The sequence below is a fragment of the Silurus aristotelis genome, assembly GCF_946808225.1.
Source record: "Silurus aristotelis genome assembly, chromosome: 5".
Classification (NCBI taxonomy): domain Eukaryota; kingdom Metazoa; phylum Chordata; class Actinopteri; order Siluriformes; family Siluridae; genus Silurus; species Silurus aristotelis.
The window spans coordinates 9416616-9429904 of NC_139578.1; the positions used below are offsets into that span (position 1 = coordinate 9416616).

The following is a 13289-nucleotide window of genomic DNA, read 5'->3' on the forward strand; positions in this document are numbered from 1 at the left end:
TATCCTATAATGAAACATTTCCATTTGGATGGGAGTGGTCACTTTTGGGATGGCAAGATCACAAGGGGTCACTGACGATACATTTGTGGAAAAAAATATGTGGATCAAATTCTGTGGTCTTCAGATCTTAGTCTAACTGTTATAAAAATGTGGCTGAGTGTAAAGAATGATTCATATGTAATGAATGACTACATTTTTAACAAATCTGAACTGGTGAATTAAGGATAAAGAAACAGCATTGTTTACTGTAATGGTTCACCAAGCAATATACTTCTGTATGATTTGGTTCAGAGTGTTCATTAATCTGAAGGGGAGGAGATGTGCATGGTCTAGCTATTTATCAAGAAGAAAAATGATCTGCTGTGCTTCTAGGTGCAAAATAATTTAATCAGTCCTGTACAACATCCTACATTTTTAACATAGCAAACTGGGGTTTTTTTGCATTGCATTGCATCGGCCCAAATCTACTTTATATAAAAGGTATCTGCTAAATATTCCTTTCGCATATTCTCTGTGTTATGTATATATTTTTAATATTATCAATCAAGCAAAGGTGCGTGATTAAGATTAGCACCGAGACGTGTAATCCATCAAAGCAACAGCTGGTGCTGTTATTAGTTAAAGCTGCCTTGCTTGGACACATTCAAAATGATCACATTTAACTGGTGGCAAGGCATCAGTTTGACCTAGAAATGTCTCTCTGTGCCTCCCTACGGACTACAAGGCAGGGAGAAGAGAGCTTTCTAACTTTGTATCGTCTCACTTAATCTTTCTCGGTATACACTTGTACAACGCGGGCTGTTTTTTTTTTTGGTAGCTTGACGTGCGCTAGCGACCCTCACAGGTGCACACGTTCTGCACATGAGCGGCCATTTTCTGGGCTGATGCTTGTTCCGGGGAGCTGACATTTGGTGAGCTAATTGCGAAAAGAGGGAGCAGTTAGAGAAAAGAGGAGGCAACGTGAAGAAGGTGGAGGAACATAGAAAGGACAGGGAGAGACATTAAAGGGGGAAATGCAGGAGAGAGAGAGAGAGAGAGAGAGAGAGAAAGAGAGAGAAAGAGAGAGAGAGAGAGAGAGAGAGAGAGAGAGAGAGAGAGAGAGAGAGAGAGAGATGGTGTTCATTTCCAAATACTGAAGCCCTTCAGGTTTTCAAAGGCTTTAATACCTTATGCGGAGGCCACTAGATATAAAATCTGTATGAAATCTCATCACATGGCACCAGATCAAATACTCATATCAATGAGTAAGAATTGTGTTTAGGAAAGAATATGAAATAGCTGAAGGAGAATCAGCATAACAATCTTTTTGTATTTTTTACCCTGTTTTAGCTAGTCTTCTAGCAACATATCCTATATTGCCAAAACGTGTAAGAGGTGTGTGTGTGGGGGGTGCTCTATTCCGTATACATGATTTAACAGTGGGATCCCATCCCATCTCTCCAACCAACAACCCAGGCCATATATGCTCTTTTTTACGCTGTGCTTTTCCAGGATTTGAATTTACATCCAATTTTAATAGGACTCTTGCTTAAACTATTAGCCTGTTGCATACTTTTAATAATATAATGCATTTCTCTTGCAGCAATTACAAAAATGTGTTGCTTTTTTTTCTAGGAGTAATGCCAGTTCCAGACCAGTCCTGTGACAGTGAGAACTCCAACATGCTGAGCCCAGTACTAAACGCCTCCAATGGAGATGGATCTGAGACCGAGACGACCTCCGCCATCCTGGCCTCCGTCAAGGAGCAGGTCATTCTGTTTCAATGGCTAATAACTGGCTTTATAAGTAACCTCACTTCAAAACACTGACACCGCCAGGGATGGTTATTTGTCCCTGTACTCCGCTGAACAATCGTGTGCATCAACTCTCCCCAGGCCCTGTGATTAGCTAGATTAACCAGACGTAGTGTCCAACCACTGTATTCAGTACCTTGTCATTTTATTTCCAAACACTTTTAGAATAAGCTCCCTAATGATCAAAGCTGTCACTGCATGCTGTAAATAGTAATTATGTGGGCCATACCGTTCCTGAAAACTTAGAAGCACATGCATCAAATTGCACCTGAATGAGTATGAGAATGTGTATGTAAATGTGAATGTGTGTGTGCCTGACTGATGGGCTTGCATCCTATCCATGGTGTATTCCTGCTTAGCTGCGTTATGTGTATAGGGTTTACAGCTGTACCCCTGTTCTTTAATGAAATTAGGCATTCATGTGACAGCAAAGTGTATATAAAACAGGCCAGAAGTTTCAGTTAAAGTTCATATTAAACACAAAATGGGTGAAAAAATGTGATCTTGACATGGTTGTTGGTGCCAGGCTGGCTGGTTTTAGAACGTGCAGCTCTCCCAGGATTTTATGCACAGCAGTCTCTAGAATGATGCAAAAAAGAAAACCAAAAAAAAAAACGTGAGTGGCAGCTCTGTGAGTGGAAATAGCTTGTTGTACCCCATCCACCCAGCCATTGACATGTCTTGTGCTTTTCTGCTCAATAAGGCTACAAAGACTGGTACATTTGAGTTAGCATATCCTTCCTTCTCAGCTCAGTTCAGTCTGGTCATTCTCCTGTGACTGCTGTCATGAACAAGGCTTTTGCTCTTGTAAAATTGTTGCTGTCTGGAATAGGGTTTTTTTTTCTGTATAAACTGTTGTGTCTTGAAATCCCTGTAAATACTCTTACCAGCCCATCTGGCATCTGGCAGCATGCCATGCTCACTGTTTTCCCTCATTGTAATGTTTGGCACGAACAGTAACTGAAGGTACCTATTTTGTTTCTGCATGATTTTATGCATTACATACATGCCACATTGATTGGATAATTGCATGAACGAGCAGGTGCTCCTATTAAAGTGTCACAGTGGTGTAAATGCAGGCAGCAAGTATCACATATGTATAACTTGTAATAACTTATAATATGACAAACCTGGTGTAATACATAATGTATCAGGTTTCACTTGTTCTTATTTGTATTACATTACTGATGGAAGTGTATTGTATGTATATATATATATATATATATATATATATATATATATATATATATATATATATATATATATATATATATATATATATATATATACGCTATCCTCCGAATGTATTAAAAGAGCAGAACCAATTCTATAGCTTTTTTCTACTATACACTAGGGTTCAGGTTCAAGGATAGATAGGTCACTAATTCCATCTATAGTCCAGATCAGGAGTGCCCAATACGTCGAACGTGATCTACCAGTCGACCGCAAAGGTACTGTGGGTGTGACATAAAAAAATATGTGTACCCCTGGTCTAGATACACTATATGGACAAAAGTATTGGGGTACCTGACCTTTCCTGCTATATTTGTTTCGTCTTCATACTGTTGCCACAAAGCTGGAGGCACACAATTGTATAGGACGTCTTTGGATGTGGTATAATCAATTTTGCGTTCACTTGAAACCCAAATCAGTTCCAGCATGGCGATGCCTCTATGCAAAAAGTTAGCTACATGAAGATTTACATGGTTTGGAGAGGAAGATCTTGAGTGGTCTGCTATAGAGCTCTGATCTCAACCCTGCTGAACACCTTTGGGATGAATTAAAATGCTGACTGCACCCCAGGCCTCCTCACCTCACCCACACCAGTACCTGACTTTAATAACACCCTTGTGGCTGAGGAACACAAATGTCCACAAGCACATAAAAAAATATAGTGGAACATCTTTCCAGAAGAGTGGAGGTTATTATAAGAGCAAATTGGCACTAAATGTGGAATGTGATGCTCAGGAAAAAACACACACCATACATATGACCAGGTGTCCGCAAACTTTTGGCAATATAGTGTATATTATACCATTTAAATCATGGCCCATTTAATGGCAGACCAGCCATCCAAAAGCATTGGAATTGACTTAAAGTTAATAAATTTTTTTAAAACCAAACAAGCAAAAAAAAAAAACATCTAACATTTCACATATACTGTACTTTGCTTGCACTGACTGCATCGAACCAGAGAACTACTGACATTATCAAAATGTTGCACTTTTCTTTTCTGATGCATTTCTGATGGCTGAAATTCTGAACTACTGTCTTGTATTTATCCTTTGATTTCAAATCCAAATGTCTTCAGGGTACAGCAAAAACAAAATAATTGACCTTGCTATTCTGATACCACTGGAGGTGTTTAACTGTTTTATAATTATAGCTGTACTTTGTTCATATTGTAATGACATTGTTTAGTGTATGGGCATGAAAACAAAGCATCCAGGAGTTCTAGTTTTATGCCTTTACACAACTAGGAACTAGGATAGTGTCTCTGTCACCAACTGTATGTAGGACAAATATATTCTCCATGTTATTGGTTTAGTAATATCATCAGCTGATGTCACAGATCCCTTAACTGGCATGATTACTCATTATCTGTTGTGCAGTTTATCATAAATTATCACAATTTTTTTGGGTGACATCAACCAACGCAATAGAAGCGAATTGACAGTTTGTGGGAATGTACAGTATACGGAGTTGTTGATAATATTTAGTGTTTCTCATGTTGTAAGAAATGACACACAATCATGTGTAGGAATGGCTTGAATCCTTTTTTTAAACACATTAACCCATATGAAGATTGAATTGTTCATGACAAGACCTTCACTTCGTGTCCTTGTTTAACTTGCTTTGGCACGTTTAACCACAGAACGGAAAAAAATACTTGACACACTCTCTGAGTTTGGAACTGACATGGGGAATGGTAAACTAGGCCACAGCCATAGGCTGCTATGGGCCAGTCTAATAGCTCTCTTATTAGAGAAGAGAGATAAAAATGTCAGCCATATTACTTTGCTCCAGGCTTCCGATTTTCTCTCTCTGGCTCACAGAAGAGCCAGATTTCCATCCACACCCCACTGGACTACAATGTCCTTTTATTTAATTTTTTTTTGTACTGTACCAGGCTTTCTGTAAATGTTGAGTTCATGTAAAATTCCTGTAGCTGTATATATTCAGGGTTTTTTTTTGCCACCAGGATGTCTTTGTCTTAGTATAAAAATGGTCCATTTGCTGCTTTATCTTTGTCGCATTTTTATTCAACAGTCTTTACTATAACTGCTTAAATATTAGGCAAAAAAAATCCAAAACAATTGTGTTAATTTGTTGCAGCAATTAACTTTCCGCTCTCACAAAAAAAAACCAGACCAGTTGCATCATTTTTAGACACATAAATGTTATAATTAAATAGTTATATGGCAATTTAAGTAGGTTAATTAAGTTCAAGTAAACAGAAAATAATTATAACATTTGCTCATGATATTAAAAAAGAAAACAACAACAACAACTATGACGTGGAAAACATTTAAAGAACCATGGACCAAAATATTCTCTTGCCCTCCTAATCGTAAGTATTCTCCTTCAACCAATAGAGGGCATTGTTCTGTTTTCTCTCGTTTGAGATGTGGGTTTTTAACTGAGGTAATCGGAAATTTGTTATTAAATTAAATATTAAAATAAAGTCAGTGGTTCATCCTATAATGTACAGAATAATATGCCAACTTGTGTTGATCTGTCCCTTCTGTTTTAAAAGTAGTATTCAAGAGAATGATACAGCAAATATTGAGGTATCTGTGGGTTCTCTCACAATGCTAAGCTCGCCTGCACTCCCACACTGTAGAATTGTTATAAAGTTTGAGTAGGCATATATAAATATTAACCCAAATGATAAAAATGCAAGGGCTACCTTTGCATTTCCACTTTATAGACTTTTATCCACAAAAAGTTATATCCTGAGAGCTAATAATGAATGATTTTATGCGAGAATATACTTCTTTTGTGTTAGGCAATAATATAGGGGTTGCTAACAATGATCAGGTTAAGAATTTTTAAAGATACTGACATACAGACATTTAACCAGGCTTTAATTCTTACTAGTTTATTCGTATGTTACACTGTGAAAATTTTTTCTAAAAGCTACCCCGAGCTAACAGCAGCCGTTTGTAATGTGGGAATGAAGCTGGAAATTTTTTTTAGCTTTGCAGATACCAAATCACAGTCTTTTCTACTGTGTTTAGATTTTCAAATTGTCACTCACAGTCATTTCTTTATTGACATGAATAATGATCTTAACAAATGACATTTTTTCAGAGCTTGAGGTAGTGAGTGTAGATCCTCTAGAGATTCTTTAATGTTCCATTTCATTCAAATGAGTGGGATAGTACATGGAAAATTGATTTTAACTGTATCTTGAGGATCCACCATGTGAGCTGTTTTCTAAAAGAAATAGACTTGTCAGAATTCATACTTCACTTTAGAGAAGTACTTTGTCTGAAGCAGAGAATTTGCAGCTAACAAAAGAAGCATTAAAGGAAGAAAAATCTGCCAAGCTTAGGAAAATTCTTGCACCGACACTATTCTGCAAGTTTGCTCTTCTCTCAACCTCCTGACAGTTTTCTTTCTTTATGAACTTGATAAAGACCATTCAATGATATAACAAAATTATATAATAAAACAAATTTCTAAAGTTACTTTACAGTGGTGCAATCTGCTGAACCATCACAATGATGCACCATCACCATTTAGTTCCAATAACACTTCATTTTCTCTTTAGTATTACAGTGTAGCTGTGTGGCTTAAGTGATTTGCTGGTGTTCATCTTTCCATTTTCTATAGCTCTTATCCGATAAGAGGTCATGGGGAGCCCGGAGCCTATCTCCTGGGAAAGGCAGAAGACAATCTGAACAGAAAATGTCTGTGTCCTTATGAAACTCGGGCAGAAAAAGTCTGAATGTAGCTTCGATAGTCAGTACCAAGGAAGTATACAATTATCTGTTGCCTTCAATTTTTCAGACATTTAGACATTCTCTGTATTAGTACAAGCCTTATAGCAGAGGCTGTCTACTTGATACTGTGTAGAATATGTAGGGGATTGCAGTTCCACGGTAAAGAATTACAGTCCAAGTAAATTCGAAAGACTTAGCAATAAACAGAATGTAATAAGTAGAGCGAGTACCAGCTTTATGTCTCTTAGCAGCACATTAGACAGTAACAAGCACAATGTGCAATGCTTTAATGCTTTTATAGTTGTTCTTTTAGTCGCAGGATTGCAAAAGCTGGTTTTCATGTCCACTAATGAGAACAAGAACCTTCTTGTTGAACTGATACAGGTTCCATAGGTTATTCTGCAAGATTACAACCACAGTTACATACTTACATATAATTATATCTTATCCAATTCTAACAGCCAGGAGAAGTGTACAACAACTGGATAGTATTTGCCACCTGTCATAAGTGTCAGGAGAATCAGGACTATTAAGGTGCTCATAAACTACTGATCTACCTACCACTGGGATAAGCTAGTAAAATCTGCATGGTGACACCTACCTGGACAGAGATACATAAATGGTAAAGTTCTAAATAAATGATTTCCTTAAAGAGACAGTGAGCAGTATGTCATAGGGATGGGTGTTTATGTTCTAAGGATCCAGCACAGATAGAAGCTCTTTGCCATATAAAGAAGGTAATAAGTCCATGGGACTCCACAGACATGCCGTGCGTTTTGAGGAGATACAATAACTGCTAACAATATACACATTTTGCATAGATAAAGATCCAGATGAAGATCTCCACACAAACCCTAACCAGACTTTTGCTTGAAATGTCCTGCACTGCTAGTGGGATCATTTTTGAGCTTCCTTTTACAAAGGCACATTTTAGTAGTGTTAATGATTCAGTCCATGACCCATCTCTAAAATGCCTGCAGTTCTAGCAAGATTAGGGCTCATTACTGATGTAGTCTTCATCATCCATCAAAGCATTCTAATAAGAGGCCGGCAATGACCTGGAGGAAACTCACTGATGAGTATGATGTAACCACATGCTGCCACAAACATTCTTGGTAAGCCTGGCTTCATGCCAGTTAACTGTGTGATTCGCTTCGATGTTGGATCAATGTGAGCTTGAGCATCACACTGTAAAACAGTGGGTGGATGTGTTCGGAATAGAGCGCTCCTTGGTTAGACGGCACAGAAACCAGTAATGTAATAGCAGTGGCCATCAGAGGAAGGTATGTACACATATTCCGAAAATACTTTGGAGAATTGGAGTGCTTGACCTAACTAAAGGCACACAATAGAAAACTGCTCCTGTGATATAAAATAAGCCTCAAGCAGGTCCAGAAATGTGAACTGCTCTTGTGAACACTTTGGCAGGCGATGTAGTGTCTTTTTTATTGAAACCACTAGTGGCACAACATTAACAGCAGGCATATGCCTAAGACTGATCTGTTTATGATGCATCATATTAGAAAAAATGTGCCAAGGAGTCGGTGTGTGTGAGCTGGAGCCATCAAAAGTGGTAGTGTCAGTTGTGGTGACTCAATGAGTAGGTAATCATCAGATTGCGGCCACTGAGTTATAAGTGGCACTGCGATAAGGAAATGCAAGTGTCTGAGTCAAATAGTCTAAGCTTCTGGGTAATTGATTTCACTCAAGCCATGTTAGATAAAAAAATTTTTTTTTGTCTAAATAGCATCTCAAGCTGCTTTCTTGTAGGTGCTTGTCAGTTGTCACTGGGACTAGGTTTCAAGCCACAAGCTGTTTAGACTGAAGGCCTGGGCCAGTATCAGCTTTTAGCCAGAAGTTAAATCTGACAGCCTTTGTGTGAGTAGTGACATTGTTGCACAGTCTATGTAGGAGATAGACATAGAATTAGACATTCACATATCTTCTGCTCAGAGTGTCTGTAAGATATTCAGTGCCAAAGCAGTGTGCAAATATCTGATGCGTTTCATTTTTTTTTTCTAAGGGGTTCGGGCATTGCCTGTATGAGCAAGAGCATTGTAATTTAGGAGATTAAACAAAAAGCTGCTTACTTGGTACTTTGTAGAATATGGAGACAATGCAGTTTTTTTTGTGTGGTGCAATACAGTCCAAATTTGCAATATTCTTAATTTATCAGGATGTAGTAAGAAGAAGAAAGTACTAGCGATATGCCATTTAGAAGGTGGAAAGCTTCAAGGCGGTAAACATAGAAGGACCAGAGGGGCAGAAAGAAATGAGCAATATATTCTCGCTCACTTGTAAGTAGCAGCAGTTACTCAGCTCAACAGAGGCTTCCCATGGTGAGTGTGGAATAAAAATATAGATAGCACTTAATAAACAGAGGGCAAATAGGCTCAGTGAAAGTATCGAGTAAATAATATACGCATGGCAAAGCCAAGGCCACCAATACCGTCATGATAACAGGAAGCTCTCAAAAACATGGCAAGATAACTTTCAGAATATTACATTTACTATAGTAAGAAGTGAGTACAGAGCTTTGGGAAGGTGGACAATGCAATGTTTTGCAGCATTTTACAATAATGCTTATAATATCTATCTATCTATCTATCTATCTATCTATCTATCTATCTATCTATCTATCTATCTATCTATCTATCTATCTATCTATCTATCTATCTATTTTTAAATAATAAATAACTGTATGTTATGTTGTTGAATTTTGTACGTGATGTTGGCCCATACAGCAGGTTATTCGGGTATAATAATAGATAATCTCATGAAATAGTAGATTTGGCTTCTGCCATCTTATGACTTATGCATAATGGACTTGAAATGACCCAGATTTTTACAGGCATAGAGCTGAGGTATTCATAATCATTCAAGGACAGCAAAAAGTCATTCATAAAGTGACCAGTTTATTAGACGATTGCGATAATCGAGCGCTAAAGCAGCCCACTCGAGATGTCCCACTCTAACTCATGTAATCCATATCTTCACGCAGCTCACTTTGTGCACAGGGGTATTGTCATGAGCTGGAACAGATTTGGATCTCCTCATTCAAGTGAAAGGAAAATGTAATTCTATTGCATTACATAATATTTAATTGTGCATATCCAACTTTGTGGTAACAGTTTCGGGAAGAAACACATACGGCTGGAAAATTCAGACGTCCCAATAATTTAATATACAAACTATCTCTAGTTTCTCTTTGTTAATATGGCAATTATATCACTGTAGCTAGAAAGACCAGGTTCTACCCATAGGTGCTAAAAAGATTCACTAATATGTTGCATTTCTTTTCTGTCATGACAATTGGAAATGTTTCGAAGTCACCAAAAATGGGCAAAATCTTTTTTTTTTACATGTAACCCCAACACTCGCCAAATAATGTTATTGGTAACATATTTAGTCATTGGTTATTATAATTAGCCAGTGATTATAAACACTGGCAATTTGAGAAGTAGCTTAATAACTCTTACTAATAAGGACTGTGCATTTTCTCTCTTCAGGGTTGTCAGGTATTATTGTTGTATTACAATAAGCAGTGGTGGAAAATCTACTTTGTTGCATATCTGTATTTTACTGAACTATTTCCATTTGGCTGGACTTTTATCAGTCGTTCCTATTCATTTATGAGTGGATAAAAATGTAACTGGTCAAGCATGCAGCAAGCCACCAATCAGGATGGAGCACGCGTTTCAAACTTGTTTTGATTGACGCTTGGTGGTATCTGCTTAACATGAACATACATTTCAGCGTCAGTTCAACAGCAAGCAAAATATTTTGAGAGGAATAAATGATAGGAGAAACTCCTGACTCTAACTTGCTACAACACCCGTAACCTTATTTGTACGATTTTTTTTGACGTGATCAAATTTTATTAGATATCAATCAGTGTTTGACTCATTAATATCATTCTTTTAATGGATTTATGTAAGAAGAGTAGAATCTTTTCAGGGAGTTTTTCCTTGCCACAGTCGCCACAGTTCCTTGCTCATCAGGGACAAACTTACTTATAAAGAACATATTTACTTTGAATCACCACATTATTTGTGTAAAGCTGCTGAGACAATATTCATTTTTAAAAGCGCTATAATAATAAAAATGAATTGAATTGAATTGAAATTGAATTTCAGACTTTGTACTCAAGTTAAAGTTTAAAGCGAACACGTTTGCTTTTACTGGAGTCCTATTTCTCTTAGTGTATGTATCTCTAGTCAAACTCAAGGGGTATAAGTTGCAATGTGTCTTGCTTAGTGATCGAGTGTTTAATTCATCAACTCATCATTTTATTACTTGGCTGGGACCAGTGACCTGCTAGACTCTACCTCTCTAGGTCCCGCAGACGAACATCTCTGGCTTAGTACTGTATGTTGTTTTTTTTTTACACCTTAAGGGTCTCATTAGTCTCTTAAGGGGTCTTGTTAGTCGGAAAGAACAGTGACAGTAATTGCAATAATTTGTCGACCAGTGACTGGTCGTCGCCTCTGGACTTCCTGAACTGAAGGCTATATTTACTCAGCTCCTGCCACCAAAACCCAGGCTATTGTAGGCCGCCGAGGCATAATAGGCACTTAGCATCCTCAGAGCGAGACCTATGGACCAGAGTGCTGCTGCTCTCACTCTCTCAACCTGGAGGAAAAACGCATCTTAGTCTCTCAGCTACAAAAGTCTGAGGAGCGTTTTCAGTTGTTTCCCCCATACTATAGTTCAGACTGAGCATCAAATGGCGTCAGAAAGGGGGCGGGGAATGTGAGCGCAGGTGGGCGGGGCCTTCTTTTTTGTAAGGCAAGCGTTGCATAAATCATGCCGAAGGGGGCTCCGAAATTGTCTGTTGCCATGGCGACCTTTGTGCCCGAGCGCGCAGCACGTCCTCGCGCGCTCCGCGAGGCTTTCAGCTCTCTCCGCTGTTGTTGAGTAGATGTTAAAGCGGTGTGCAGAGCAGTGAGAGAGGCGAGTCTGCTGCTGCTGCTGATGCACACTGTCTTGTTTCTTTATTATTATTTTTTTTAACTTATATATATTTGTAACCTGGAGTTTGTGGCGTGTGCATCGCGCGCAGCTACTAACGCGGCTGCATTAAAAAGCACGCGCCTGAAACAACAGGTGCTCGGCGTTAGTTCACGGCGCGCGCAAAAGAAAGCTTTTTGCAGAGGTCAGAATTGCATGCTTTTTTTATTATCAGTTTGCACTTGTCGAATATGTATTTATTATTTTGTGTGGGTGAGAGTATGCGCGCGTGTGTGTAAAATTATTTTTCTGAGGCTTCTGCATAAATAGCTACACTCACCCTGAATATGAGCTGGGTGTGTGTGTGTGTGTGTGTGTGTGTGTGTGTTGGGGGGTGTTAATACAGAAAGGGGTATAATAGAAAGCCTGGAAATCATGTCTGACTGTTTGCACAGTTGTATTTTAATTTGATTACCATCCGACCGGTTTCCGTGCTTGGTCAGTGGTGTGTGTAGTTTTCTCCATCCCAGTTCCGCAGTTCTGTGTGTATATAGAGAGCTCTCTTGTTCAACAAGTTGAATGGACATTTCTGTAGCCTTCATCTGGGTTCCTGCCCAGAAGAGCAGGTGATGAATTCCCCAGCACTCTTAAACTGCACACTGAGAGAGTGTGTGTGTGTGTGTGTGTGTGAGAGAGAGAGAGAGAGAGAGAGAGAGAGAGAGAGAGAGAGAGAGAGAGAGAGGATGGATGGATGGATGGATGGATGGATGGATAGATAGATAGATAGATAGATAGATAGATATATAGATAGATAGATAGATAGATAGATAGATAGATAGATAGATAGATAGATAGATAGATAGATTCAGTGCTATGTAATTTATATGCAGCCAAATCTACTGTATGGCTAATGTTTTGCTATTTTTTACTAATAATTATTACCTTGCTACACTGCATGCATTATTATTATTATTATTATTATTATTATTATTATTATTATTATTATTATTATTATGTGCATTGTTATACTAATAGGAAGGAAAGAAAAGGGGGTTGACCTTGTGGCAAAATGAAGTCATTTAACTCTTTCTTCTATGCCCCTCTCCCTCAACATGCCTCCTTCCCTTTTGTGTTCTCTCTCTCTCTCTCTCTCTCTCTCTCTCTCTCTCTCTCTCTCTCTCTCTCTCTCTCTCTCTCTCTCTCTTTTAAGCCTCCTTATTGGAAAGACTGACTTTCCCCTCCATATGGACAACTGGAGAACACAAAGTAATATAGTGGCATTTTTATTAACTTTAATGCCAAAAAAAAAGTAAAAAATAAAAAAACCAAGAGCGGAATCTCGCAGGGCTTTGTGTTTATGCGGCTTACATACCGTTCCTAATATTGTGTCAGCCCGCTACATACTGTCCTGCTAAAATCACTGCTGTTTTACACATTTCTCCTGACACGCCGGGCAGTTTGTAAGTGTTGGGCAATTGGGAGATTTGCGAGTGTGTGATGTGAAATTTCTCAAAATATATTTCATGCTAGGGTTTGAAGTTGATATACCCTCTCTCTCTCTCTCTCTCTCTCTCTCTCTCTCTCTCTCTCTCTCTCT

The 13289-nt window shown here is 38.4% G+C and overlaps 1 protein-coding gene across 6 annotated transcripts in view; it reads left to right on the forward strand.

The window, feature by feature from the left end:
- ctnnd2b (catenin (cadherin-associated protein), delta 2b) overlaps positions 1-13289 on the forward strand; it is an 82178-nt gene that overhangs the window by 12203 nt on the left and 56686 nt on the right. For 5 of the 6 annotated variants that reach the window (XM_083541970.1, XM_083541973.1, XM_083541972.1 and 2 more), the window contains exon 2: positions 1615-1748. In XM_083541970.1, the coding sequence (XP_083398096.1) occupies positions 1620-1748 (129 nt within the window). In that variant the 5' untranslated portion in view covers positions 1615-1619. Of the gene's footprint in view, positions 1-1614; positions 1749-11584; positions 11898-13289 lie in introns of those variants that run through there. The other variant, XM_083541975.1, reaches the window with a different exon arrangement.